Source organism: Brienomyrus brachyistius, chromosome 9, assembly GCF_023856365.1.
Source record: "Brienomyrus brachyistius isolate T26 chromosome 9, BBRACH_0.4, whole genome shotgun sequence".
In the NCBI taxonomy this organism is placed as follows: domain Eukaryota; kingdom Metazoa; phylum Chordata; class Actinopteri; order Osteoglossiformes; family Mormyridae; genus Brienomyrus; species Brienomyrus brachyistius.
In genome coordinates this window covers 8,634,664-8,661,316 of record NC_064541.1, presented here as the reverse complement: position 1 = coordinate 8,661,316, position 26,653 = coordinate 8,634,664, and the positions used below count along the sequence as shown (strand labels likewise).

At 50.8% G+C, this 26,653-nt stretch overlaps 1 protein-coding gene across 1 annotated transcript in view; it reads left to right on the top strand.

Moving 5' to 3' along the window:
- The window catches only part of si:dkey-22o22.2 (neural-cadherin), a 93,768-nt gene that overhangs the window by 29,796 nt on the left and 37,319 nt on the right, over positions 1 to 26,653 (top strand). Inside the window, 10 exon segments of the mRNA XM_049026598.1 lie at positions 12,545 to 12,733; positions 14,279 to 14,504; positions 14,939 to 15,143; positions 17,329 to 17,440; positions 20,218 to 20,467; positions 20,565 to 20,707; positions 21,550 to 21,722; positions 22,828 to 22,996; positions 23,086 to 23,256; positions 23,644 to 23,816. Of these exon segments, the coding sequence (XP_048882555.1) occupies positions 12,545 to 12,733; positions 14,279 to 14,504; positions 14,939 to 15,143; positions 17,329 to 17,440; positions 20,218 to 20,467; positions 20,565 to 20,707; positions 21,550 to 21,722; positions 22,828 to 22,996; positions 23,086 to 23,256; positions 23,644 to 23,816 (1,811 nt within the window).

Sequence of the window (26,653 nt, the reverse complement as noted above, 5' to 3'; positions counted from 1 at the left end):
GCATTTAGTATCTACAAGGACAAAAGATATTAAAAAGCTCTCCGTACTAATGGTAATTTGAAAAACATGAATAGACAGCGCCCGGTTCGAGTATCGCCTGGGTTACATGTGTGTGCAGTTTGCATGTCCTACATCAAATTATAGTATTTTTCGCAAATTCGTGGCGATATCATTCGCATTTAGTGTGAAACGGTTTTTCGCATTGATCGGTAGCTAACTATGGAACATCATAATGCTCAAAATTAAATAAATAAATAAATAAATGTATAAATATAGAAATGAAATATATAAATAATTAAGTAGATGTATACTTTTATTATTAAACAATTCAATAAATGCTATCACATGTCAGAATACAATGCAGATGTTTAATTTAAATAATTAAAATTTTATTTCACAATAAAATCCAACTTTGAACATTGATATATTTCCGAATGACGTTTTTCCAAATCAGCATTTTATTTCATAATGCCACTTTTCATAATAATGGTGCGATTGTGATTGTCATTGGACCATGTGTGCCCTCTATGACGTTCCATAGTTAACTAACATCATTGTTAATTGTTAATGCAAGATTATGTCTTGTTACTGACATATTTACCTGACTGATAATCCACCTAAGTCCATCTAAAACATTCAACTCTTCCATGATGGCTGTGTAGATATGTTTATATTTGTGGTGCTGATGGCGTCTTAATAATTAATTTTAGGTTTATTTTGTGATGTAGTTTCTGAGAAAACACTTCTTTTTATGCTCCTGAAATAATGGATTTTTAGAGTGCGATCATTTGCGTTTCACCCACGAGGCTGCAGGTCGTACTGGAGTTATGGGTTAGGGCACCAGATTGATACAGGTTCTTGACACAAGATGAACTTTCCGGAAAACCGATGGGGGGGGGGGGGGGCTCAGGGAATTCACTCTTCGCAGCCATGCCTCTGCGGAGCTGCCAGGACAGACCGGGCCCGTTGTATCAAAGGCTGCCGTAGTGAGCTGCTGTCGTTAGAGAACGCACCTTCCGTTCGGCGTTTTTAATCATCCCAGAGTTCCAGATTAATTAATTGCTCCAGGAAGATATTTGATGTCTGTGCGTTGAAGGAAACGCCTGCAATTCCCATGACGAGTGTATTTTAGGTGGCCCAATTCAAATCAGACCCAAGCTTGTGTGAAACGGGGGGGGGGGGGGACATGGTAAACAGATCTGCAAATGGTTTGTTCTTATCAGGCCTCAGCCCAGTGGGGGTACAAATCTTTTAAATAAGCGAATGTCACTGGGTTTTTCAGTTAGTGTCTCCCTAAAAGCTGAAACATTTCTGTAGCACGACTCGCACTTCACGCTCGAATTGGGTGAAAAGGCACAGAGTGTAAAAGGTCTGTGTTTGGGGAGCTGAGAGGGAGACACTCCGGTCGCTGTCTGTGTGCAGCCACACTCAAATCGTACTCCGGCTCGGAGGCCGGGCGCTGGAGACTCCCGCGTAATCCCCAGACCTTCACAGATCTGGGCCTTAAAGTCACCGTACCAAAAAAGAGACGCGGGGGGGGGCTCTCATTTTGAAATAAAAACAGGACTTGACTTTTCCCTTGATGCACTTTCCTCCAGAGAATAGGCCAGCGTGGCTGGGTGCCAGGATTAAAGGAGATTTTCTGACTCTTCATTGTTGTTCATCCATAAATAGCAACAAAACCCTGGCAAACGTCTCCAAAACCCAGAGACACACTCAGTTCTTTTCTAGCTTTGCTCTGTGTTAAGGCAAACAATGGGATAAGTCTTATCTTTCGACCGTGGGGCCGTAACATCGCTCTTGGGGGCAGTGTCGCTGCTGTGGGCGTTTCATTTATCTGTGCCTCATTACACGAGCGAGGGTGGCTTGATCTCTGCTAACTGGGGATCCAGTTTCCTTATGGTCCTCTTGTTTGGGTGATTCCTGCAAACGTGGGTCTGACTCAGCCAGTGACGACGTTTAAGACCTACCAGAGTTATTAGTGTTAACAAAAATTAAATCTGCACAAAATATTTTCATAAATTGAAATAAAATAAGATCAAATTTTTTTAACACTACTCAGCTAAAGTAATGATTTATTTGTCTTTAATGACCATAACTAACACCTGGAACATGTTTGGCCCTTCTTGTGGTCTTTAATATATAATGTGCCCTATGTATTCATGAATTGCTAAAACTTAAATATATAAAAACTAAATAGAAATATTTCTTTAGAATAAAAGCTAATACAAACTAATAAAACCACACTGAAAACTAAATTTAAAAAAAATTAAAATAATATACAATAAACACTAAATTAACATCAAAACTACAATACCACTGTACTCTACACTCTAGATCAGAGGTAGCCAATCTTATCCGCAAATGGCCAGTGCTTATGCGGCTTTGGGATACCCTGTAGGTCAGCTGTTCACACCCAGGTGTGAGGCCTCTTCAACCAATCAGTACTCTAAGTAGTAATCTAATTAGGGAGTCGCAGCGAAAACATGCACATACGCCGGCCCTTTTCGGATAAGATTGGCCACCACTGCTCTAGATGGAGATGAGGGTGGAGGGTGGGGTGTTGGGAGCAAGGGGCCTAGGGGCTGCCCAGTAGAGCAGTGTTTCCCAACCCGGTCCTCGGAGACCCAAAGACGGTCCACGTTTTTGCTCCCTCCCAGCCATGGTTTTTACTCCCTCCCAGCCATGGACTGTCTCCGGGTCTCAGAAACGCTGCTGTAGACCCTCTTGGTCCTCCTTGTCTGTCATTATCAGTCCATCCATCCTTGTCCTACTGGGTCGCGGGGTTCCAGAGCCTATCCCGGAAGCAATGGGCACGAGGCAGGGAACAACCCAGGATGGGGGGGCCAGCCCATCGCAGGGCACACTCACACACCATTCACACACACATGCACACCTATGGGCAATTTAGCAAGTCCAATTAGCCTCAGCATGTTTTTGGACTGTGGGGGGAAAACGGAGTACCCGGAGGAAACCCCACGACAACATGGGGAGAACATGCAAACTCCACACACATGTGACCCAGGTGGAGACTCGAACCTGGGTCCCAAAGGTGTGAGGCAACAGTGCTAACCACTGCACCACCATGCCGGCCCTATCAGTCCATCATTAATCATTATTCATCACAGTTTCAATGGTTAAAACACTCAAATCTATCTGGGAGCAGCAACGGATGGTGGAGCCAATGGAGATGTGGATGAGAGGAGGTATGATGGGGTATAGGTCAGCTGACAGAGGATGAAAGACTGAAGCTTCTCAGTCCCTGCAGCTAAGGGCTGCAAAGGCTTCTTCTGCCTTCCCTACTGTGACATTGCAGCACTTCATCTCAGACCACTTATCATGCACTCGGGGGCGGATCAAGCCCCCATCTCGGCAGAACAGTCACATGTCCATGGGCCCTTGAGCAAAGCCCTTAACCCCCAACTTCAGGGTGCCACTTATTGGCTGACCCTGCACTGACCCCCAAACTTTGGGTTTTGATACAGAGGCCATTTTCTTGTGCTTAAAGGTTGTTGGCCTGTCTAATTACATGCTTCAGACATGTGTAGGCATGGGTCTGCAGCTCAGAAACATGTGGGTCTTTGGATCTTTGGTCTGGTTCGTGCGGGACTGAACTAATCTCTCAGTGGACGAAGAGATCCAGTCAGGAAGCAGGTCCAGGGTGATGTGGCAGGTGCTTCTTCTGTGGCAATGGTGGGGGCCAGCTGTAACGGGCCGGTGACAGGCGGCTCCCCTTAAGGGCCACTCGCTATCACCAGTCCAGCTTTCCCTGGTAGTGACATCACGGCAGCCCCGCCGGGCTCCGACACGAGCACAGCAACCCCCACCCAACCACAAGCGCTTCTCATTTTTAAATGAGGAATGGGCCAGTGCCTCATTTTTTAAGGTTTAATTTTCAATGCTGAGGAAAAGCCGTCAGACATTCATAATTGAGACGAAGGTGTCCATATTTCAGAAACTGTTTCTTTGGTGAAAATGCTCTGAAGACTCCGGGTTAATGATTCCCTGAAGTTTTTAAACAGGAGCCTCTCATTATAAATATGGAGCCTGTAAATTATTGAGGTGGTCTCTTGTGCACGGCAAGAAAATTTGCTGTAAAAAAAACGGAGCAGCCAGACACCAAATAAGCAACATCCTCTGTAGTATTTCCTTTGAGGGAACTTTAAAGTAAAATTAAAAAAAAAAACTAAAAAGAAAAATTCAGTCTCATTATGTTACAGTGTGGAATGTTGAAGCTCAGAAGGTCCTTTCTGCTCTTTCAAGCTCACTTGCTTTTCTTCTCTTTCATCATCAAACTTATCTTCCTATCGAGTCTGCATGGGCAAGACGACCTCCACCATGTTTCACTTCATTTTTTGGCCACCACGATGTCAAGCAAGTCAGCAAGGGTCCCTGACAACTGGGGAAGTCTGACACCACGCTGTGGTAAATAAGACAGATCACTCCAAGCCCCTGTGTGCTGTATTGAATTTCGTAGCACAGAGAGTCTGTGATTATCGACTGAATTGAGAGGGTGCTGTCTATTGGTCCAAAAACTCAGTTTGAATGTTTCCCATGATAAACATTCATTAATATGTTAAACTCCCCTTTGATAATTTGATTTCTTGTTTAAAAAAAAACTATACAACAGGCACTTTTCAGGGGCATCAAATGGAATGGTTGTATTTTTTTCTCGTCGATCTGTCCTCTTCACCTCTATGAAGCGATTGATTCGTTCTCTGACTGCATGGTGAAAATCAAACAACTGGATTGTGATGATTCTGCTGTATTTGTCAGGAAGATCCTTGTGTCTTTAGAACTCACTGAAGAGTGAAGAACTGAGTTTCATTCCCCTTTGAAGAAGCGCTCTTATTTACGGGCTATCGAGACAGAAGAGGAAATGATTTTTTTTTTTTAATGATTTATTTTGGACTATGTCTCATTGTGCGTTGGGATGGACTGACATCCTGTCCAGAATATTCTCTTGCTATGTGCCATATGCTGCCTGAGGTAGGTCCCAGCCCCCCCCGTGTCTGTATTGAGTGATGGTGGTTGGATGGTGAATTGGTTGGATGGAATCTAATGGACTTGGGCCTACAGTCCTAAACACACATTGTACCCCTCCCACGTGTCTCTCTGATTACAGGATCAGGACTTCATGGATGTGATAATCAAGACCCTGTACCTTTCATTTGAAGCCATCTTTGTGTACAGAGTATAATGCTGTTACCATAGTAATTGATTGCCTGCAGGACTTAGACAGGCCATGTTATGTAGGAGCCTTCAGAGCTTCTGAACAAATCAGGTCAAATGTGTAAAGTGGGGGAAAAAGCTTAACGTGAGCCTTTTACAGATAAATCAGCACTCCACCTTGGCCGGCTCTTTCCCCAGCAAAGCTGAACATCAGTGTGAATTCGGTCATCAGCTGCAATAAGGAGCCTGTTGATAAGAAGTTCAACCATCCCTCGTTTGATGTCCATGGAGAAAGAAACGGCACCATGTGGGTCCGAGGTTAACAGAGACAGCTCTCAGAGGAGAGACGTCGTTAAGCGTGACTCCAGGCTTCTCCAGGCTACTGGGAACTGCTTTAATTGGGCACCAAACCAACTGTGACTGTTGGACAGAGAGAGTGCATACATGTCTCGATTAGACGAGAGCAGTGTGTAGCTGGAAATCGTAGTTGGCACAACAGTGACAGAGAAGCATCTCTAATGACATCACTACATATGATTTAGGATCATGTGAGCAATCAGAAGCAGCACTCACTGGTTGCTTTCTGACTCTTTGGTAATGTATGGTAGCTGTAATCTAGGAGACATCTGGAAGTACATCGCAGGACATTCAGAAAATGATCCATAGTGATTTACATTAAGGGCCCAGTTCTTCTCAGAATTTTATTAAGATAATGTTGTTACAATGTTTCTTCTTAGTCTGCAGATATAATCAGTAGAATTTGTTGAAATGTCAACCTCCATCTGTGATACTGGACCAAATCTGTTCCAAAGGTGAGCAGAACTGGGAGAGAGGCAGCACCTCAGCACATCAATTGTCCTGTTAAGGGGGCTGTGCTTACCTTGGGATCTCCTGGTTGTTGAGGTCAGTCCAGAGATGCTAGATGAAAGGTCTTATCCCGGTCAGGATGACTTGAACGTGAAGAGTAAATTCTGGAAATAGCCGGATGAGAGTTCAGATTTGGAACATGAGAAAAGGCTGAGAGAGCCTGAGTGTATTAGCAAAGAGACCTTTCCTGAGCAGGGTCTGTATCCTTGGGTGTCCATGGCAACAACTCTGAGTGTCTGCCCATAACTAGCCCCCCTTGGGTGCAGTTGGGCTCACAGTTAGTGTGGACAACAGAGAAGGAGGGTTTGAGTCTGGGTGGGGGTGTTGGGTGTGGTGAAGGACACTGCCCTGGAAGGCTTTCAGAGTGCAGTGTGGCCTACTGTTTATGGGCCAATGCCTCCAGTGTATCTGCTGGAGCCACAGACATCCCCTCCGGGCGTCCTGTCAGATCTGCACAACCGAAACAGACAACATCGCCCACACAGAGAACCGTCTCTCAGCTGTGAAATCGTCATTGTATTAATATGCTTTTTTTTCTAGGTTTATTTTTGTCCACCAGCTGTCTGCTTGGTTGCCTTTTTGTGTTTCTGAATCATATTTTATCGAAAGGACATCATTTAGCTGTTGAAAATTCCTTCCTTTAATTGTTTGTATGAACGATTTCCTTGGAGATGAATGTCAGGATCATGGATGATCTGGAGTGGAGATTGTGTGCAGTATTTACATGGCTGAGATGATAATTAACAGTATGACTGCTAGCTGGAAGCTGGAAGCTTGATCTCAAAGTTTGCAGAAAAACATCAGACAATGAAGGGACTGTTTCTCTCTGAGTGTCTCAGAAATGATTGTGTGTGTGTGTGTGGGGGGGGGGGGGATCGGTCCTGACTCCAAACAAATCTTAACATGATTTTTTGAGACAATTTTTTCCTACTCTTCCTGCCCCCCAATTAGCTATACACCACGGGCAATGGGGAGGGAAAGTGGGGCAGTCCATAAGATCGTTAATTAGGATGCACTGCATCCCAATGCCCTGGCTCCCGCAGAGCAGATGGGGGTCCACTCCAACTGGGCTGCTTCCCCCCCCCCCCCCCCCCCCCCGCCACTCTCGCCTGGCCAGGGGCTCTGCTGTCCTTAGGTCATACCCCTGCCCCCCCCATCAGTTTTATTTATTAATTTGTTTGTCTATTTATCCATTTATTTACTCGTTTACCCGGTTGTCTCTCTCCACCGTCATACTGACTCATTTTCATCCAGGCATCGTTGTCACATAAATGCTGGTCTAAGGTTGAGATTGCATTGATAACAAAACCGGCCTGACTCGTGCTCTCTGCATGTGCTCTCGAGCCCCACCGGGGGCTCTGAACGTTGACGTTCACCGGCTCCGACCAGTCGCTCTCATTAGTACTGGCCCATCCGATATAAATACGACTCGCCCGTACCAAAAGCATCATCTTAGGGAGCGGGAAATAAAGAAATAAAAAAGACAAAAGCCCTTCTTTTGAAAACTTAATTATACCTCCCCAAAAATGCATGTCATCAGCGCAACAATGAGATGTACATCACTGAGTAGCTAATTGAGCGTAAGAAGGAAGCCTCTTCTTATCCAGCAACAAGAACATCATCACGACATCAGCTTATGGGAGGTGAGCAGGAGCAGCCAATTACCTGGAACGGCTTTGGTTGTCACGGAGATGTAACCTGTGGGGGGGGGGGGGGGAGAGGGGGGGTGGCGGGGACAAAGCAGTAGAGATGCCCGCTGTTAGATCCCTACCCTCCCCGGCATGATCTCAGCGGCCTTCCCCCTCCTCAAGGGGACCATTCTTTTAGGGGACTTTCCCGATGATCGTATAGGGTCACGTTCCAAGTTGCCGATATGCTGTTTTAAGAAACCGCCGACCAAAGCCATGCATTACATAAGCGAGCTCTAAGTCAAAATTTCGGCTAAGGAAGGGGTGGGGGGGGGCGTGTCGCTCGGGCGGCCGCCGCCTATGTGAGAGCTGCATTAACTCGAGGCTCGTCGGAGGGTCTGACAGGTCGTGGGCTGACTGGGCTGACGTGGCCCGTTAGGCTGCCCCTGTCTACACACACACACCGTATCTGTCAAGCGGTAATTCAACAAGACAGGGATCTATACAGGCGCGTATCCACAGCACCACTTGCATGGATTTTCCTGTTATGACGCTCACCTCCCTTTTTCCACAGCTGTCCGCACAGGTATTCCGCTGAATGCAGGCGCCGAGATCGAAGAGCACAGTGCATGGTCACAATCGCTGCAAATGAAACACTCCGTTAGTCAAATAGTGGGTGGTGGTGCTGGTGGTGGGGTGATGGGGGGGGTTGTGTTTTTGGTCCCTTCATCTGTTTGATCTAAGTCTTTGAGATGCATTTGAAGATCATTCGAATTTAATGTATTTTTTTTCCTGTTTATATATTGAGCACTTTTCTGTGCAATTGTTCAAAGTCACTGAATTTCAAATAAGGGTTGGGGACAAAAAAAAATAAAGAGCTGTTCAGCAAGCGCATTTTTTTCTCTTTTTTCTCTTTTTTAGCGTAACAGCCCGTGACATCTTCTGCATTGATATTCAAATTAGAACAGAGCTTTGGACAGTCTCAGATTAAATTCACCAGCTATTTGTGCACAGTGCGCATTGTGTCCGGCATCTCGCTTCGTTGCCGTCCGAGCTTAAGGGGATTAGAGAGGCATAAACAAGCACAGATACGCCATGAGACTTTCTGTCTCACCGCTGTTGTCTTTATCTCCCCCCCAACAAATAGCGATTGTTCAGATCAGGGACACTCCCACGCGGACCCAAAACGGCACTCGACGGCCGTTTGCCTCGCAAATGGAAGGAAGCACGGTCACGTCGAGGTTAAGCGATTGGTCTGAGCACAGTTCGTTCAGAGACGGTCGCTGGTCAGGGCGTGCGTCCTGGTTGTTCTGCGGTAGGCTGGCCGGCTGCTGAGGTCAGGTTGTGATGGGTTGGAGGTGGGTTTCGGGTGGGGGGGGGGGTGCGGAGCTGTAACGGTATGAGGAGTGCAGACTGTGCAGACTCAGGGCGGTATTAAGTAGCTCAGCTGCACTGTCAGCCCCAGAACCCCCCCAGCCCAAAGGCCTTCTAGTCTGAAACACAGGCAATACCTGGGGGGGGGGGCAGGGGGGGGTTATCCAAGTATACAACATTGTATGAAAGAGCTGGTTAAACAGAGCCAATGCCACCAGAACAATTAGTTTGATATTGGTTTATATAACAGTAATGGAAATCAGTTTGTATGGCAAAAGTGGGCATTTAGGGTAAAATTATATCCAAGCAAAGAACAAATGATGGACAGGCTCAGTTTTCAGCAGGTGCTTCTAGCTACACCTACCGTGCTACTGAACATTACATCCATCTTCCAACCACTTATCCTGGCTGGGGTCACCGGGGAGCCTGGAGTCCGTCCCAGGCAGCATAGATCACATTCAGGGGTGCAGTCTGGATGGGATGCCAGGCCCTCACAGGGCACACACACCACGGGCAGTTTAGTGATGCCAAGTAGGTTAACGGCATGTCTTTGGACTGCGGGAGGATACCTCTGTGATACAGGGAGAGCATGCAAACTCCACATACTCAGCAGAGAGAGGATTTAAGGCCCAAGCCTAGAGACATGAGGCTGTACTGCTACCCACTGAGCCACCCAGAGCATTATAATTTGAATTATTTACCCATTTATGCACCAAATCGGGAGTCTTGGTGCCTTGGTGGTTAGTACTGTGAGCTGAAGATCAGGGTTCAATTTCTGCCCTTGGCTCTGTGGCGTTCTGCATGTGTCTGTGTGGGAGTCCAACATGCATACACTATGTGGAGAAACATACTGGGACACCTGGCCATTACACCCATTGCAACTTTTATGACGTCCCATTCAAGACATTTTGGATAATTCTATGCTTCCAACTTCATGGGAACAGTTTGGGGAAGGCCCTTTTCTGTGCCAGTATGACTGTGCCCCAGTCCACAAAGCAAGGTCCATAAAACATGGTTGGGTGAGTGTGGTGTGGAAGACCTTGACTGGCCCTCGCAGAGCTCTGACCTCAACCCCATCCAGCACCTTTGGGATAAACTAGAACGGAGATTGTGAGCCAGGCCTTCATGTCCAACATCAGTGTCTGACCTCATAAGTGCTCTTCTGGGTGAATGGGCAAAAAGTTTCCACAAACACAGTCCAACATCTTGTGGACAGCCTTCCCAGAAGAGTGGCAACTGTTATAGCTGCAAAGAAGGGACCAGCTCCGTATTGATGCCTAGAGATTTATAATGGCATGTCATGAAAGTTCCTGTGGGTGTGTTATTTGGGCTTTAAGCACAGTGGCCCTGATGTTAGTGATGTTGCATATTTGTTTAGTTCATTTCCATTTTCCAGGTGGATGTTTTAATCGAGATGTTTTTTTTTTCCAAAATGGTATTCAAGTCACGAATTGCAGCCCTGAGTCTTGTGATTACAAGTGCAGGTGCGTTTCCCTGCTGTTGAAGCGGATATGCGCATGGGTGCCCCCCCAGCGGGGCCTGCTCTTGGGGTGGGGTCGCTTTGATCTGTTGCATCCCAATCAAGCTTGATGGACAACAGTCTGTTCCACATTCTTGACGGACACCTATGTATTGAAACAGCAAAGCCCTTGAAACTGGTAGGGCTGGTGCTTATCTACCCCAAGCCTCCTTCAGACTTCCCTCTCTTCATTTCTCTTTCTTTCTCTCTCCTTGTCTCCCCTGAAAAGGGAAACTGTCGGTGATGATTCCATGCTCATATGATATTCTTTATTTATGAGTGCAAGGCAAATACAATCCAGGTCAATATATAGACTTGATGAGAGGACTCGCAGCCTATTCGATATCAGCTGAATCTCCCTTTCTTGCTTTCTGTTACACCGAAAGCTAGCAGCTTCTGACAGCCTCTTGTGAAAGGGGTGGGGGGAGGGGGTACACAGGCAGAGAGAAAAGGCAGATGGAAGGACGCGACAAATTTTACAGGAGTGTCGTTTTCCTGTATGAAAGAATCCTTGGGCTAAATGATAAAAACGCAGTGTGCTGAAGAGTGGCTGGCACCCAGCACAGAGAGCAGCAGCGGGGCTGGGCAATGGAGGGGGAGCAGCGATAGCCACGGAGACTGGAAAGTACCTCTAGGTGTGAGAGGGTAAGACGACTGCTGCGGGGCCGTAATGAGGCAGACGTCTAATGAGGGGCACTGACTCACAATGAGGCAGGCCAGTCAAAGAAGGGTACTGACTCACAATGAGGCAAGCAGGTTAGTGAGGGGCGCTGACTCACAATGAGTCAGGCAGGTCAGAGAAGTGTACTGACTCACAACGAGGCAAGCAGGTTAGTGAGGGGCACTGACTCACAATGAGGCAAGCCAGTCAGGGAAGTGTACTGACTCACAACGAGGCAAGTAGGTTAGTGAGGGGCACTGACTCACAATGAGGCAGGCCGGTCAGAGAAGTGTACTGACTCACAATAAGGCAAGCAGGTTAGTGAGGGGCGCTGACTCACAATGAGGCAGGCCGGTCAGAGAAGCGTACTGACTCACAACTAGGCAAGCAGGTTAGTGAGGGGCACTGACTCACAATGAGGCAGGCCAGTCAGAGAAGTGTACTGACTCACAACGAGGCAAGCAGGTTAGTGAGGGGCACTGACTCACAATGAGGCAGGCCAGTCAGAGAAGTGTACTGACTCACAACGAGGCAGGCAGGTTAGTGAGGGGCACTGACTCACAATGAGGCAGGCCAGTCAGAGAAGTGTACTGACTCACAACAAGGCAAGCAGGTTAGTGAGGGGCACTGACTCACAATGAGGCAGGCCAGTCAGAGAAGTGTACTGACTCACAACGAGGCAGGCAGGTTAGTGAGGGGTACTGACTCACAACGAGGCAAGCAGGTTAGTGAGGGCGCTGACTCACAATGAGGCAGGCAGGTCAGAGAAGTGTACTGACTCACAACGAGGCAAGCAGGTTATTGAGGGGCACTGACTCACAACGAGGCAAGCAGGTCAGTGAGGGGTACTGACTCACAATGAGGCAAGCAGGTTAGTGAGGGGCGCTGACTCACAAAGAGGCAAGCAGGTTAGTGAGGGGTACTGACTCACAACGAGGTAAGCAGGTTAGTGAGGGGCGCTGACTCACAATGAGGCAAGCAGGTTAGGGTGGGTGGTGCTGACTAACTTACAGAGGAAACCATGAATCGACAGGTGAGCAAAAGGTTGATCGGAAGGTTTAGTTTCAGAAACAGAGCATCATTTGTAGCCCAGATCATTATGCAGAACTGTGAGTAAATGGGGGAAATGTGTAAAATTGCTGGGGCTTCGTAAGTCTGCTTTACACATAAGCGATCGGATTCTGGGGAGCAGACGGGATTCGTTCTGCGTTCCTGGACACTGCTGGCATACAAAGGCAGCAGCCTCCATCTAATCCAGCTCCCGTTGGGTGTCTTTGCATGGGGCCTCCTCACAGCCATCCTTGCTTCTCTCTCCCCACACAGGAGACGAGTGGTACCTGTGCCGGCTGACCCTGCGTGCACCTGGCATGTCAGACCTGCAGTGGGCCATGTTCCCGTTCCCCTACCTGGCCGCCATCGGCCCCAACACAGCCCCAGGCTCCACGGTCTACCGACTGTCAGCCCGTCGCACCACTGACTCTTTGGGCTCCTTGCGCTTTCTGCTGGTGGAGGGTAAGCCATCCGTCCCACACACCGGTCAAAAGAGGAGCGAGTACTAGCAGGAAGATTGGGGGGGCGGGGGGTTATGTATATGTATGTGTATCTATCGAAGTGTTATTTTGCCATGATTTTAATTTGTCTTTGATAAAACTGTCAGGTGCGTTAAATGGCAATAACATTACGAATCATCGTTACAAAGTGTGGCCTGACAAAACAGCCGTACACTGTTACAAAGGACGGCCTGATAAAACGACTGTGCGCAGTTACGAAGTGCGGCCTGACGAAACAGCGATGTCTGTCCTTCAGCTTTCCAACTTTCTGAGCCCACTCTTGCTATGACATGTGAAGCCTCTGAGTTAATGGGTCCCCTGGTCATTTCCCGGGTGATTAAGATTATTTTTGGTGGGGAGAGATACCCCTCATCCGCACCTCACTTTAAAAATTCTCCATCATTCACCAACTGCCGATTATCGAGCGACAGCTGTGGAGAAGCACCTTGGTAGAGGAGAAATTTAAATGTTTCGTTTTAATAACCATTCGCGGTGTTGTTTAACGGGCCTGTCAGTGCACTGAAGATTTAAATTGATTACTCTGCCACCTTGTGGAATCACCTCCTTTTCATCTAGTCACAAAAAAGTAAGGACATCTGAAAAATTGTTGTGACTGAGAACACGGCAGGAGTTCCGGAGTTACATAGATGTCTTTATAAAATGGCAGGTCACAGAGTCCTAGTTAAACAGCACACTGCTGTCACTATGCAGCATATCCAGTGATGCCCAGGTCCCCAGGCTGGTCTCCTTTGTGGTGACTAATAAAGCAGATATAATAGGTAGTCACAAAAAGTCCTAAAGAGACTAATTAGTGTCCTCAAAAGTACAATGGCTTTGAAATGAGAAGATACTGGACCCTCTCTGCTCCAACATCTGTGAAATGGGATCAGCCTGTACCCTACACACTGCACAGACTTTGAAGTAAGACCAGCATGGACCCTAGGTGTCAGTAAAATGGCTGTAAAAGGGAGTCAGTGTTGGACCTTGGTGACAGCAGTGATTTTGCAGTAGGACTGATGCATGTTCCTGGATGAGGCTGAGCCGTGTTGGCTGGGACAAGCTGTGTGGGCGGGGCTGAGCTGTGTAGGCGGGGTCAAGTGGTGGGGGTGGGGCTGAACCATGTGGGCGGGGCCCAATTGTGTGGGTGTGGTTGAACCGTGTGAGCAGGGCTGAGCCACTCTACTATTGGCTCCAGCAAGGAGCAGCTGTTCTCGTCTGAGCGCCAGCCAGCGCTTGAGGGGTAAGAGGTTAAAGTGACCCGCAAGGAAACTTAGAGCCTGGCCCCTGGCACTGTAGCAGCTGCTAGATGGGAGCTTGGAGACCCCTCCCCCCTTGCTACCCTCCCCTGTTATAAGCTAAATCTAACCCATAGCTGTTATTCCATAGACATATAAACTGTGAAGGTGATTATGAGAATCAGAGTTGTGCCTGTTGTGTGTGGAGTTTCACAGCTAGGCGATACCGGAACCTTTCCCCTAAAATGGTCCACTCTGTCGTTGGCTTCCAGGAGGGGAGGGCCGGTTTGAGGTCGACCCAGCGTCCGGGGAGATTCGGACCACAGAGCAGCCGTTGACGATCAACAAGGAGTATGTGCTGACGGTGCAGGTGGAGGACTCGCTGGCCCAGAGGGGCTCGCTCGCGACCGTGGCCGTCCTGGTGGGCTTCCGTCCACCCCAGTTCACCAACGCGTCCTACACGGCCTTTGCTCCAGAGAGCATGGCAGCCGGGCAGGCGTGAGTACAGGGCGGGAGACGGGGGGGCACGGGGGCAGGGGACGGGCAGAGAGACCGAAAACAAGAAGCCAGCCATCGGCCATGGCGACCCCGAGCAGCATTGCATTATCTTTCTCATAAATAGATGTGCCCTCCAGAGCAGCAGAGGCTATGTGTGATATGGGGAGAGGGCTGTATGGGAGGGGGGGGGGGGGCGCAGATGCGCAATGGTGTCACAGGGCTCCGAATTAAAAACCGTCTCAAACCCAAATATTTATCAAATAAAGTAAACATGATGCAGAGTGTCGGGGCACCAGTGTTTAATGAAGACTAAAGTTCCTCGCTGCTCTGCTACATGATCCCTGTGCTGCATGTCACAGGCTTCCCACTTTCCCACTGATTTTTTAAGAGCGTTTTTATTTACATGCGCCTGTACCACCCCTCCCCCCCCATAGCATCACCGTGGCGCAGGCCATATCGTTCCAGCGACAGACCCTCTCCTACACGCTGACGATGAATCCTGGCAACCTGTTCAGCATCAACCAGGAGAGCGGCGCCGTGAGCCTCACCCGAGCCGTGGACTATGAGGGAGGCCAGCACCTGTATCACCTGCAGATCCGCGCCTCCGAACCAGGAACGGGCCTGAGCAGCCTGGCAGAGGTAGTATGATCTCAGAAATTCACATATGTAAATATACAGAGGCACATCACACACAGTCATAGAAACACAGCTATAGGAAAACGCCGGCACATGTAAACAATCATATACAGACACATCTACAGCAACACACACAGGTAAACAATCATATACAGACACATCTACAGCAACACACACAGGTAAACAATCATATACAGACACACCTACAGCAACACACACAGGTAAACAATCATATACAGACACACCTACAGCAACACACACAGGTAAACAATCATATACAGACACACCTACAGCAACACACACAGGTAAACAATCATATACAGACACACCTACAGCAACACACACAGGTAAACAATCATATACAGACACACCTACAGCAACACACACACAGGTAAACAATCATATACAGACATGCATATAGCAACACACAGGCCCATGCAGACAATCATGTAAACAGTCATACACAGGCACACAGTCACACACATAACCCTGTCCGGCCAGTGGGCTCAAACTCATGGTGGGGCCCTGTGGACAGGCCCGTCATTGATTCCCAACATGATTTTCTGTGCTCCACTTTGCCACCCCGACCACCGGCTCCCCATTCTTAATGAGCGTTGGAGTTGCCGGAGGGCTGGTGTCAGCCGTCTCGTGGTAGTTCAGCCTGCCAGATATTTATAGCAGTTCTGCTTCAGACAGGGCCTGCAGTGAGGCAGGTTGCGGCAGGCCTTCTGTAATGACGGCCTAATGGCCGCGTGGTACCGGCACACAGCAGCATGTGATGCTCTTACTCTGTGATCTCATTAGGATCAGGGCCTCTCCGCGTTTGTTACTTAGGAGAGCTCGGGGAGCAGCACGTCTAACGAGAGCTGGTCCCATGGCTGTCAGCCACGTGCCGGCAGCGCCTCTGTGACAGAAAGCCAAAGGGCCCGTTTGATCTGATCAGTTTGTTTTTCCTGGTCTCTCATCGTATTCTCCCCGGCGCCTAGATTCTGTAACTCGGAAGATCAGAAATAACAGAAGCGGGAAAAAGTTCTGTAGTAGTGTACATCGGCCATGAGGGGGCACCAGCTGGCATTCAGGATATTTAAGGGTGTTAGATATCCTTTTCAGGGAGATCAGATACACTCTTCCAGTGCGACTTGAACAGGGCTATGGAGTTCATGGTCATTGCATGGACTCCTTCACTAAGGGACGGCTGAGAAAAGGCCTGATGAAGATGACAGGTTATTTCAATGGCCAACAGCTTAGGTGCTGCTATATGTTTATTAAGGGTAATAATAATTATTATTACTGTTATTATCATATGAGGATTATGTCTGGATTTATTGGGAGATCCAGGATCCCAGTGTACTTCTTCGGTCCTCTCTCTAAGCTTCGACTGGCCTTGGTGCTGTCTGTTAGTACACCCCCCCCCCCCCCTGCACCCCCTGGCACGGCTGTTCCTTAGCGATAAGGCCCAGCCGGGAGTCTCGCGCCAGCGTGACTAAGTTTGCCGTTGGAGTCCAGCGCTGGTTTGCTGCTCAGCAGAGCAGGGCTCTGACAGCTCTCCAAACAGCGGGGGGCCGAGAGGCCAGAGCAGAAGCCGAGGGTGGGGTTGTGGAGGAGGGGGAGGGGGAAGAAGATAAAGCAAATTGTAATTTTGACCAATGTGTTTTCAGGCCAGGTAGATTTGGAGGGGGGAAGAACAGTGACTGTTGTCATGGGAAGGTACATCGTGTCATAGTGGGGGCATGTGGGGGTCAACAGTGCGCTGGGAAGAGGCAATGGCCTCACCTGCTAACACGATAGCCTCTGTCCGGACTCATCCCCACCTGCTAACACGATAGCCTCTGTCCGGACTCATCCCAACCTGCTAACACGATAGCCTCTGTCCGGACTCATCTCCATCTGCTAACACGATAGCCTCTGTCCGGACTCATCCCCACCTGCTAACACGATAGCCTCTGTCCAGACTCATCCCCACCTGCTAACCCGATAGCCTCTGTCCGGACTCATCCCCACCTGCTAACACGATAGCCTCTGTCCGGACTCATCCCCACCTGCTAACACGGTAGCCTCTGTCCGGACTCATCCCCACCTGCTAACACGGTAGCCTCTGTCCGGACTCATCCCCCACCTGCTAACACGATAGCCTCTGTCCGGACTCACCCCCCCCAGCCTCCGCTAACATACTCTGTCCCATTTCCAGGTGGTGGTGCACATCACTGATGAGAACGATTGCACCCCAGAGTTCATGCATTCCATATACAGCCGGGACAATGTTGCCGAGGTCACGCCCCCCGGAACCTCCCTGCTGCAAGGTACAGTAGCATTTAACATAGTGCCAGTGTCAGCAAAGCCCACGGGCCCTGAAAGAACTGTTAATCAGATATGCAGAAGTGTACACCCACCACAAACGTGCTTTCAGCACTGGGCAAACTCTAATCGCAAGGCATGTGGTGCCATTTAACCCGTAGATGGCGCTAATGGCATTAATGGCCTTTCCCAAAAGGCTCTGTTAAGAATCCAGGAGTACTCAGTTTACCAGCTGCTGCCCCCCCCGAGGTGAAGTTCCTTTGACCTTCATGGGGCGACACTGCAGGGCACTTGCCTTTTCCCAAATGCTAAGCTGCACACCGATTGGCTAATGGGCAGGTGGGGGGTGGGGGGATCACACATGCGGTTTGAAAAATAATTAAGAAATAATTAATTACAGCAGGGTTTTCTGGCTGGGAAATAGATAGTAATCAAAGTCTGCTTGCGGCTGCCGGAGCAAGGCAGAGGAGACTGTGTTCCTTCCAAGGAAGAGGGCGCTCCTCTCCACAGTGTCATATTTTATGGAGCCCCCACCATCACTACTGCGCTGTTTCTATGCAGCCATTTCCCGCATGCGCTTCGCAACTTGGGCTGCAGATTCATGCACCAGAAACTTCTTTGCGGGCTGTTCCTCGCCGGAACTGGTGCACTAGGGAGGCCCAATGGTCTCGTATCAAAGCGACCGGGGCCCCTGGGAAATCCCAGGCCGATGAGAGTGAAGCAGGCTGTGGGCACGGCCCCATGTGGCCATTCGCTAAACTGCGGCACTAATGGAATTGGGTTCAGTTATCAGCGTCTCACACAGCCATGATCCTATCCCAGTAATTGAAAGCGTTTTATGTCTGTTAAAAAATGGATGATCTGTTGTGTTTCCAAGGAGGGTCTGTTCCTGTTGGGGCTTAGCTTAGTAGTGCTGCCATTTTAAGAGGTGTCTCTCCACGTTCATGTTTTATGGGCACAGGGTAGACCTGCACGGCGATGCACACACACATATACTCTTCTAGATAAACACAGTTTATTCAGTGGCTGTCAGCATGGCTGCGTGTGTGAGGGAGACAGGCAGGGCCCTTGTAGTGGTTGCTGTCTCGCAGAAAATACTAGCACACTGATGAATTTTCATCAGATACTGTAAGCGGTATTTTGTGCCAGTGGGCTCATGGTAGGGCAAAGTTCTGCATAAAAGCCATGTCTGAAGATCAAAGCCACTTTGGTACAAAATTCAAGGCATTGTAGAGGGTACCGCAATCAACTAAAGATCCGAAACCCGCCTTTTGTTTTCTGGTAGCGAGAGCGGAGCATGGGCAAGCCTTAGGTAGTGGCTGCGTTTGGTAATGAGGCCTAATGATCCTGGGTTCATCACCGTGGAAACAAACACCCGCCGTGTCAGCCATTCATCTTGCTGGATGCAGCACCGGTTGGTCCAGGATTCGCCCGCGTGGCTCTATGTGAGACTGTAATCACTGGTACCTTAAGCTGAGGGCGGATCCCAAAAACATGGAAAGCAGCACACAGACACTAAGACCAACCCAGTTTGTAAACTGTTTGCTTATCAAATGCCAGTTAAAAAGTATAAGAAGGCAAACCAGCAGCGCATGAGCCCCGCTGGGGATGAGGAGCACGGGGAAGAGATTAGTATTGATCATTCACCTTAAGCCCGAGTTTGAATTAGAAGATTGGTGCTTAATGTTATGTACAGGGAGCAGGTTTGAGTTCGCGCTCCGATTTCCATGGAAAAACTAGTAGAAAGGATTTACTGCAGTAGAACAGCCAGCATACCTCCCCCCCCCCAATAAAAAAACACCCACATCTCCCTCCAACGCCGCCCCTTGATTCCCTCCAAATGTGTTTGCGGCTCCGATGTTTAATTTAGTTTCCACTCCAGCTCCGATTTTATAGCACACGCATTAAAAATGGTAATAGGTAGCCCAAAGTGATATTATATTATTCTGTGTATTTTTAATGAACCTTCTGTTTGAATCCCCCCCCCCACCACCACCGCCACCCATCACCTACCCATCCATTCTGCCCTCTCTCCCCAGTCCGCAACAAGTTCTCCGCCACATCTGTGGCTGCAGAGCACCGCATTTGCCTTGGAGATTAGCGGCCCTTCATCGGCGCCGGAGCGGGATGCTGCGGCCCCGCGGCGTAATGAAGCCCGGGCAGCCGGATCCTGGCGCCTTGCCTAATGACAGCAAACCCTTCTTGAAGTTTCACTTTTGATCTGCGGGAGTCAACACCAGCTTTCCCTGTGCCTCTGACAGATGGGCCCTTAAATTTATCAAATAAAGAATTGGCCTCGCAACATAGTTTTAATTAATATTGGCTCTTTTAACATGACAGAATACTTAATTAAAAAAGCACTTACTGTACAAATCCGGCAGCCCCTTGTTGCGAATGAAAGACCTTTGCCTGGTGGGAGACGTGCCGATAAGCGCCCAGCCTCCACCTCTGGGAGCCGCGAAGCCCTTTCTGGGGATGCCGACCATAACATTCTCAAACCGGCTCTCCTCAGAAGAAAGCTGTCGTCAGTTAGACATGCGAACTTCTATCTTTCCGCAGACTATTTCATGCGTTGTACTGGTGCTTCACGGTTTCCGTGGCGCCCGGTAACCTGTCGCATTCTGTTAGTTGCCCTCGGTTACCAGCCACCTGGACCTTCATGTGTCTCCTCTGTGTCTCCTGGTCTCTGTTGTGAATTAGTAGCTTAATGAATGCTGCTGGTTGTAGGTATCGGTAGGGATGGCTCTCCTGAAAAATGTCCCCCTTCTGTCCCACAATGCAGTGCTGGCCCGGGACTGTGACAGTGGCCTGAATGCGGAAGTCTCCTATTTCATCCAGAGTCCAGACTTTGACATTAACGGCCAGGGCGTGGTGAGTCCGCGCCATGCGTTGGATTATGAGCGGCCCAACCACATGTACGAGTTTGTGGTGGTAGCGGTGGATCGCGGCGCTCCGGCACGCACCGGCACCGCCTCCGTCCGGATCCGTCTGGCCAATGTGAACGACGAGGTCCCTGTCTTCTCACAAGCCATGTAAGTGCCCCCTGTCGCTGTCTCGTGATGGGAAGTATCTCAGCTCATGATGGACGTCTCATCTGAGTGTCCTGTCGGGCATCACTGCTCCCTGCAGGTATAAGACCTTTCTGTCTGAGGACGCGGGACCGGAGACGCTGGTAGCCATTGTCCACGCCAAGGACCCGGATGGGGACGCGGTAACGTACGCCATCACCGGGGGCAACGAGGACAGCAACTTCGAGCTAGACAATCAGAAGGGTGAGTAAAGACGTGAGACAAGATATACCGCCACTGTCTCGCCACCCCTCCAGTCCTCCAATTAAGTTGACTGCAGTTGCTCTGGTAACCGAGATCACCGAGAAAGACCCCCCAGACAGCACAGAAAGTAAGCAAAGGACCCCCACTATGCTCACCAAAAAAAAGCCTCCCCTTACGTGAACAAACAGACCCTGTGCTTGTTTGCATTCGCTTTCTTAACCCTTTCTTTGCTTGCCGGCCCTCCTTTCGCCCTCCGCGATCCCGAGCTCTTCAGAGGCATGGCTGCGGCGAGGTGCACGCCGAGAAGCGCGCCTCGCGGTTATCGTTTGTTTGCGATGGGGGTGTGGTGCGGCACAGGGTGCTCAGCCTCTGCCCAGCTTATCAGAGGCTCCGAACAGCGGCCTCCTTGACCAGCCCGTTACAGGCCAGCCACACAGATGGCTCTCGGCTCTCTCACGGTTTAACTGTGAAAAGTTGTCACTTCAAAGACTCAGAGGCATTTTATTTATTCTCTGCCCACCCCCTTCCCGGCAACATATTTATTTATTTTTCCGCTGGAGCTTCATGGGGGAAAAGCCATCAAAGATACTCAGAGCCAAAGCGTCTGTTGTAGCAGATTGTAAAGACTGCTGCATGAGGGCGACTCTCTCCCTTCACGGTAAACACTCCGCTTTCTGTTCTGGTTTTGTCTGCCTCCGCTCGGCGCCATCCTCAGAGGCGGCGTTTGGCTCGGTTCCGAGTTTGGGCCACCGTTTGATGTTTGCGGGACCGGACGCATCTGTCTCGGTGCTAGAACTGCAGTGGGCCCATTATGAGCCTGACCTCGTCCTCCCCCAACCCAGGAATCATCAAGCTGCGCAGAAGCCCTCCTCCCAGGCTCCGGGGCCCCCAGTACATCCTGAATATCACGGCCACGGACGACAATGCTTCCGGTGGGCCCCACCCACTCAGTAGCTCCGCCCAGGTCATCGTGGGCATAAACGACATCAACAACAACAAACCCGTCTTTGACGAGGTGAGACACGGGTGACCGGAGACGCACACGGCGTGAATTAAGGGGTAGAGCTGGCTGTCAGAATGGGTCTGAACTGGGATCTGGGCTGTGGGGGCTGAGAGGGTGACAGCTGCTGGTGGAACATCTGAGCAGCTTCCTGGCCCTACTGGGGCCTGGTGGCACTCAGCCGCAGAGATGGTCCAAACCGCCTCAGCGGAAATGAATATTTCAGCAAGGACCCCCAGACAAGCTGCCGGGAGCTCAGAGGGCTGGCGGCACTGGGAGTGCTGGATTCCATGGCATGACTGAAGCCTTCCTTGCTGAGGTCCCAGAACAGGAATCGCTGCCAGTCCGGGCCTGGTACTGGGCCTTGATCAGTCCCCTAATTATCCGGCTGTACAAACAGGTGAAAACATGGACCTGAGTCGTGTGGCTGCCCGTCACGAAGCACCTCAGCAGAACCTCAAGAGAGGAGGGGGCTGAACTGGTTTTGCTGGTGTGGCTTCACAGAAGTGATGCTGTCCTTGCATCCCTGACACGGCTCTGATTAATGCTTCAGCACAGCCCCCGTGTGCGGTGGGACCTGATGCTCGGTGCTGGGCCGTCACATGGGGGCCAACGGGGTCAGGGAGGTGTCACCAGCGCACTCGCCACACAGTCATCCTACATGAAAGACTCCTTTGTCTGTGAAATATTAATGCAAGGTCCTGGGTGACTGGAGGGCTGCCAGGATGCCTGTGTCTGTCTGTGTCTATCTGTCTGTCTGTCTGTATTTGTCTGTCTGTCTGTGTCTGTTGTCTGTGTGTGTATCTGTCTGTGTCTATCTGTCTGTCTGTCTGTGTTTGTCCGTCTGTCTGTCTGTTGTCTGTGTGTGTGTCTGTCTGTCTGTTGTGTGTCTGTCTGTCTGTTGTCTGTGTGTGTGTCTGTCTGTCTGTCTGTGTCTGTCTGCCGGTGTGTCTCTGTCTGTCTGTCTCTGGGTATCTGTATGTCAGCTCCTCTGTACAGGTCCCTGCTCTCCAGCCCCCCGTCTTGCCCCCTGGTCCCCAAGTTCCACCTAGTTCTCACAAGCCTCTTCACCCCCACCCCAGTAACCCCCCATAATCAAAACCCTATGTCTTCCCCACAGTGCCAGAACTACAGCCTGAGCACCTGGGTCCTTGAGAACCAGCCGCTGGGGACCTTTGTGCTGCGGGTACATGCCCACGATGCTGATATGGGTGCCAACGGGCAGGTCCGATATGGTATCATGCACCGTGACAGCGCCACCTCCGGCTTCGCCATCCATCCCGAAACCGGTAGGTAGAGAGGCCGCGTTGGGCAGTGCCAGGCTTGGGGTGTGTGGGCGGCTCCATTCCTAACATGGCGCGCGTGCGGCTTGCCACAGGTGTCATCAGCACCACGGCGAGCTTCGACCGCGAGCGGCAGCGGGAGTACACCCTGTCCGTCACGGCCACCGACCTCGCGGAGGAGCCCCTCATCGGCATCTGCCAGATCACCGTGCTCATCGCCGACCAGAATGACAACGACCCCAAGTTTGAGAACAGCCGATATCAGTGTGGGTACCTGAGCCAGGAGTGGGGAGAAGACCTGGCACCAGCCGCGTATCGGTCGGGCCTGAGGGTCATGTGATTAGGGGTCAGAGCTCCTCTGTCTGCATTATTGTCATACTTCTTGACTCACAGGTGGGCATCCAGTCTGCACACGTTTTAGCTCAAATTATTTTTATAAAGTAACGTTTAGTAAATCATCAGAATTTAATCAGCAGTATCTCTGAAGCCCTTTGCTGGTATGATCTGTGTTTTATTTCATAACACCCATTCGAGAAGCTCAGAAATGCTCTCCGAGCCATTCGTAAAGCGTCGATTCATTAAGCATCTCCAACGGCATGCTGGGATATTGCCTGGATCTGGCTGGCCTGACAACAGGCTCCTCCTTCCGGTAGACTTCCTGCGTGAGGACACACCCGTGGGGACCAGCTTTCTGCGTGCTGCCGCCCACGATGATGACCAGGGGGCCAACGCCGCTATCACCTACTCGCTGTCCCGCCACCAGCCCGCCTACTTCCACATCAGCCCCAGCACCGGCTGGATCTACGTCAACCAGCCCATCTCACAGGTGGGGGGCGCTGCGGGCGAGTGTGAGTCACTCTGCGTGTGTGTGTCCATATGTTTGTTTGAGAGTGCATGCATGTTTTTCTGTGTGTTTATATATCTGTGTGCTTGTTTCAATGTGTGTGTCTGTGTGTCTATTTGTACATATTTCTGTTTGTATTTATGTGTGTGTGTGTCTGTGTGTGTATTTGTATGTTTCTATGTATGTGTGTGCGTGTGTGTGTGTGCATGCATGTGTGTGTGTCTGCATGTCTGTGCGCATGTGTGCGTGTCTGTGTGTGTGTCTGTGCGCATGTGTGTGTGTGTCTGTACGCATGTTTGTGTCTGCATGTATGTGCGCATGTGTGTGCGTGTGTGCACGCGTGAGTGTCTGTGCGTGTGTGCGTGTCTGTGCGCATGCGTGTGTGTGCGTGTCTGTGCGCATGCATGTGTCTGCATGTCTGTGCGCATGTGTGCGTGTCTGTGCGCATGTGTGTGCGGGTCTGTGTGCGTGTGTGTGTGTATGTGTTTGCCCGTGTGCGCATGCATGTGTCTGCATGTCTGTGCGCATGTGTGCGTGTCGGTGCGCGTGTGTGTGTCTGTGCGCATGCATGTGTGTGAGTGTCTGTGTGTGTGTCTGTGCGCATGCATGTGTCTGCATGTCTGTGCGCATGTGTGCGTGTCTGTGTGCGCTGTGTCTGTGCGCATGCATATGTCTGCATGTCTGTGCGCATGTGTGCATGTCTGTGCGCATGCGTGTGTGTGTGCGTGTCTGTGTGCGTGCGTGTATGTGTCTGCATGTGTGTGTGTGTCTGTGTGCGTGCATGTGTCTGCATGTCTGTGCGCATGTGTGTGTGTCTGTGCGCATGCATCTGTGTGCATGTCTGTGTGTGTGCGTGCGTGTGTGTATGTGTGTGCCCGTATGTGTGTGTGTGTCTGTGCGCATGCATGTGTCTGTGTGCATGTGTGTGTATGTGTGTGCGCGTGTGTGTGTGTGTCTGTGCGCATGCATGTGTCTGCATGTCTGTGCGCATGTGTGCGTGTCTGTGCGCATGCGTGTGTGCGTGTCTGTGTGTGCACGCATGTGTGTGAGTGTCTGTGTGTGTGTCTGTGGGCGCATGTGTGTGCGTGTCTGTGCGCATGTGTGCGTGTTTGTGTGCATGCGTGTGTGTGTGTGCGTGTCTTTGTGTGTGTGTGTGTGTGTGTGTGTGTGCACGCATGTGTGTGTGGCATCGCCAACCTGGCTTGTCACGCCTCACGCATCCCCCTCTGGAAGCACCTGCCTGGCTCTGTGTCACTCTCCCAGAGCCGCACCACACAATCCGTCTTCCCACAATCCTCAGTCATCACAGCCTGTGCTTGTTCCCTCTCCGGGTGCCAATTAGGCACAGCATGACCCAGCAGCAGTAGCCTGTCTTGCTGTCTCTCTCGCCACACAATTGTGTATTTATATATCTGACGGGCAGGTAGGGATTGTTCTCACACAGGCATAAATGCATTAATGAGGGCAGGTTTCCGCGGCACGATGCTCCTGGTGGAGGGGCGCTGACGCCGCCCCATGAAGCTTTATTTATAGAGCAAGAGCGCAGACCCCCCCACCCCTCCGCCGCCTGCCTGCCACCGGCGCTTCATCCCACCCCATCACGCTGTTCGCCTATGCATTTCCGGATATGTGGGAATTCGCAAGAGTTCGCTTTCACAGAAACACCTGAGCTCTCGTTCTTTTGCCATGGAGTGCTGCCTTTCCTTAAAAATATTAGCCCCCCCCCTGCCCCAGCACCCACCAAGGGGGCGGTGAGCCTGGACATCAGCCCTCTTTTGTCATGGCTAATTAGTGTAATCGTTATCTGTTGGAACCCAGGGGGCGGGGGCTTGTGGATGTTCCCTGTTTTTGCTTTCTCCTCCATAACACCCCAGTGAGCTCAGGGCTGCTGAGGGGGGGCAGAGTCCTGGGGGATTTGGGTGATATTTCAGGTGACTTATATTAAATCATTTCTGTAGGCTTCATGTCTGACACGTTTTTGCTTGGATGATATCTGTGGCGGTGATGGACGTGGGCCCAGACAAGGCCTGAAGACCAGAGCTAGGATGACGGAGACAGAGGTGGGGGAAGGGACAGGGAGAAGGGGGGAGTGAAAGGGACAGGGAGGCGGGGGGAGTGAAAGGGACAGGGAGGCGGGGGGAGTGAAAGGGACAGAGAGGTGGGGGGGAGTGAAAGGGACAGGGAGGCGGGGGGGAGTGAAAGGGACAGAGAGGCGGGGGGAGTGAAAGGGACAGAGAGGTGGGGGGGAGTGAAAGGGACAGAGAGGCGGGAGGAGTGAAAGGGACAGGGAGGCGGGGGGGAGTGAAAGGGACAGAGAGGCGGGGGGAGTGAAAGGGACAGGGAGGCGGGGGGAGTGAAAGGGACAGGGAGGCGGGGGGGAGTGAAAGGGACAGAGAGGCGGGGGGAGTGAAAGGGACAGGGAGGCGGGGGGGAGTGAAAGGGACAGGGAGGCGGGGGGAGTGAAAGGGACAGGGAGGCGGGGGGGAGTGAAAGGGACAGAGAGGCGGGGGGAGTGAAAGGGACAGGGAGGCGGGGGGGAGTGAAAGGGACAGAGAGGCGGGGGGGAGTGAAAGGGACAGGGAGGCGGGAGGAGTGAAAGGGACAGAGAGGCGGGGGGAGTGAAAGGGACAGGGAGGCGGGGGGGAGTGAAAGGGACAGGGAGGCGGGGGGAGTGAAAGGGACAGAGAGGCGGGGGGAGTGAAAGGGACAGGGAGGCGGGGGGAGTGAAAGGGACAGGGAGGCGGGGGGGAGTGAAAGGGACAGAGAGGCGGGGGGAGTGAAAGGGACAGGGAGGCGGGGGGGAGTGAAAGGGACAGAGA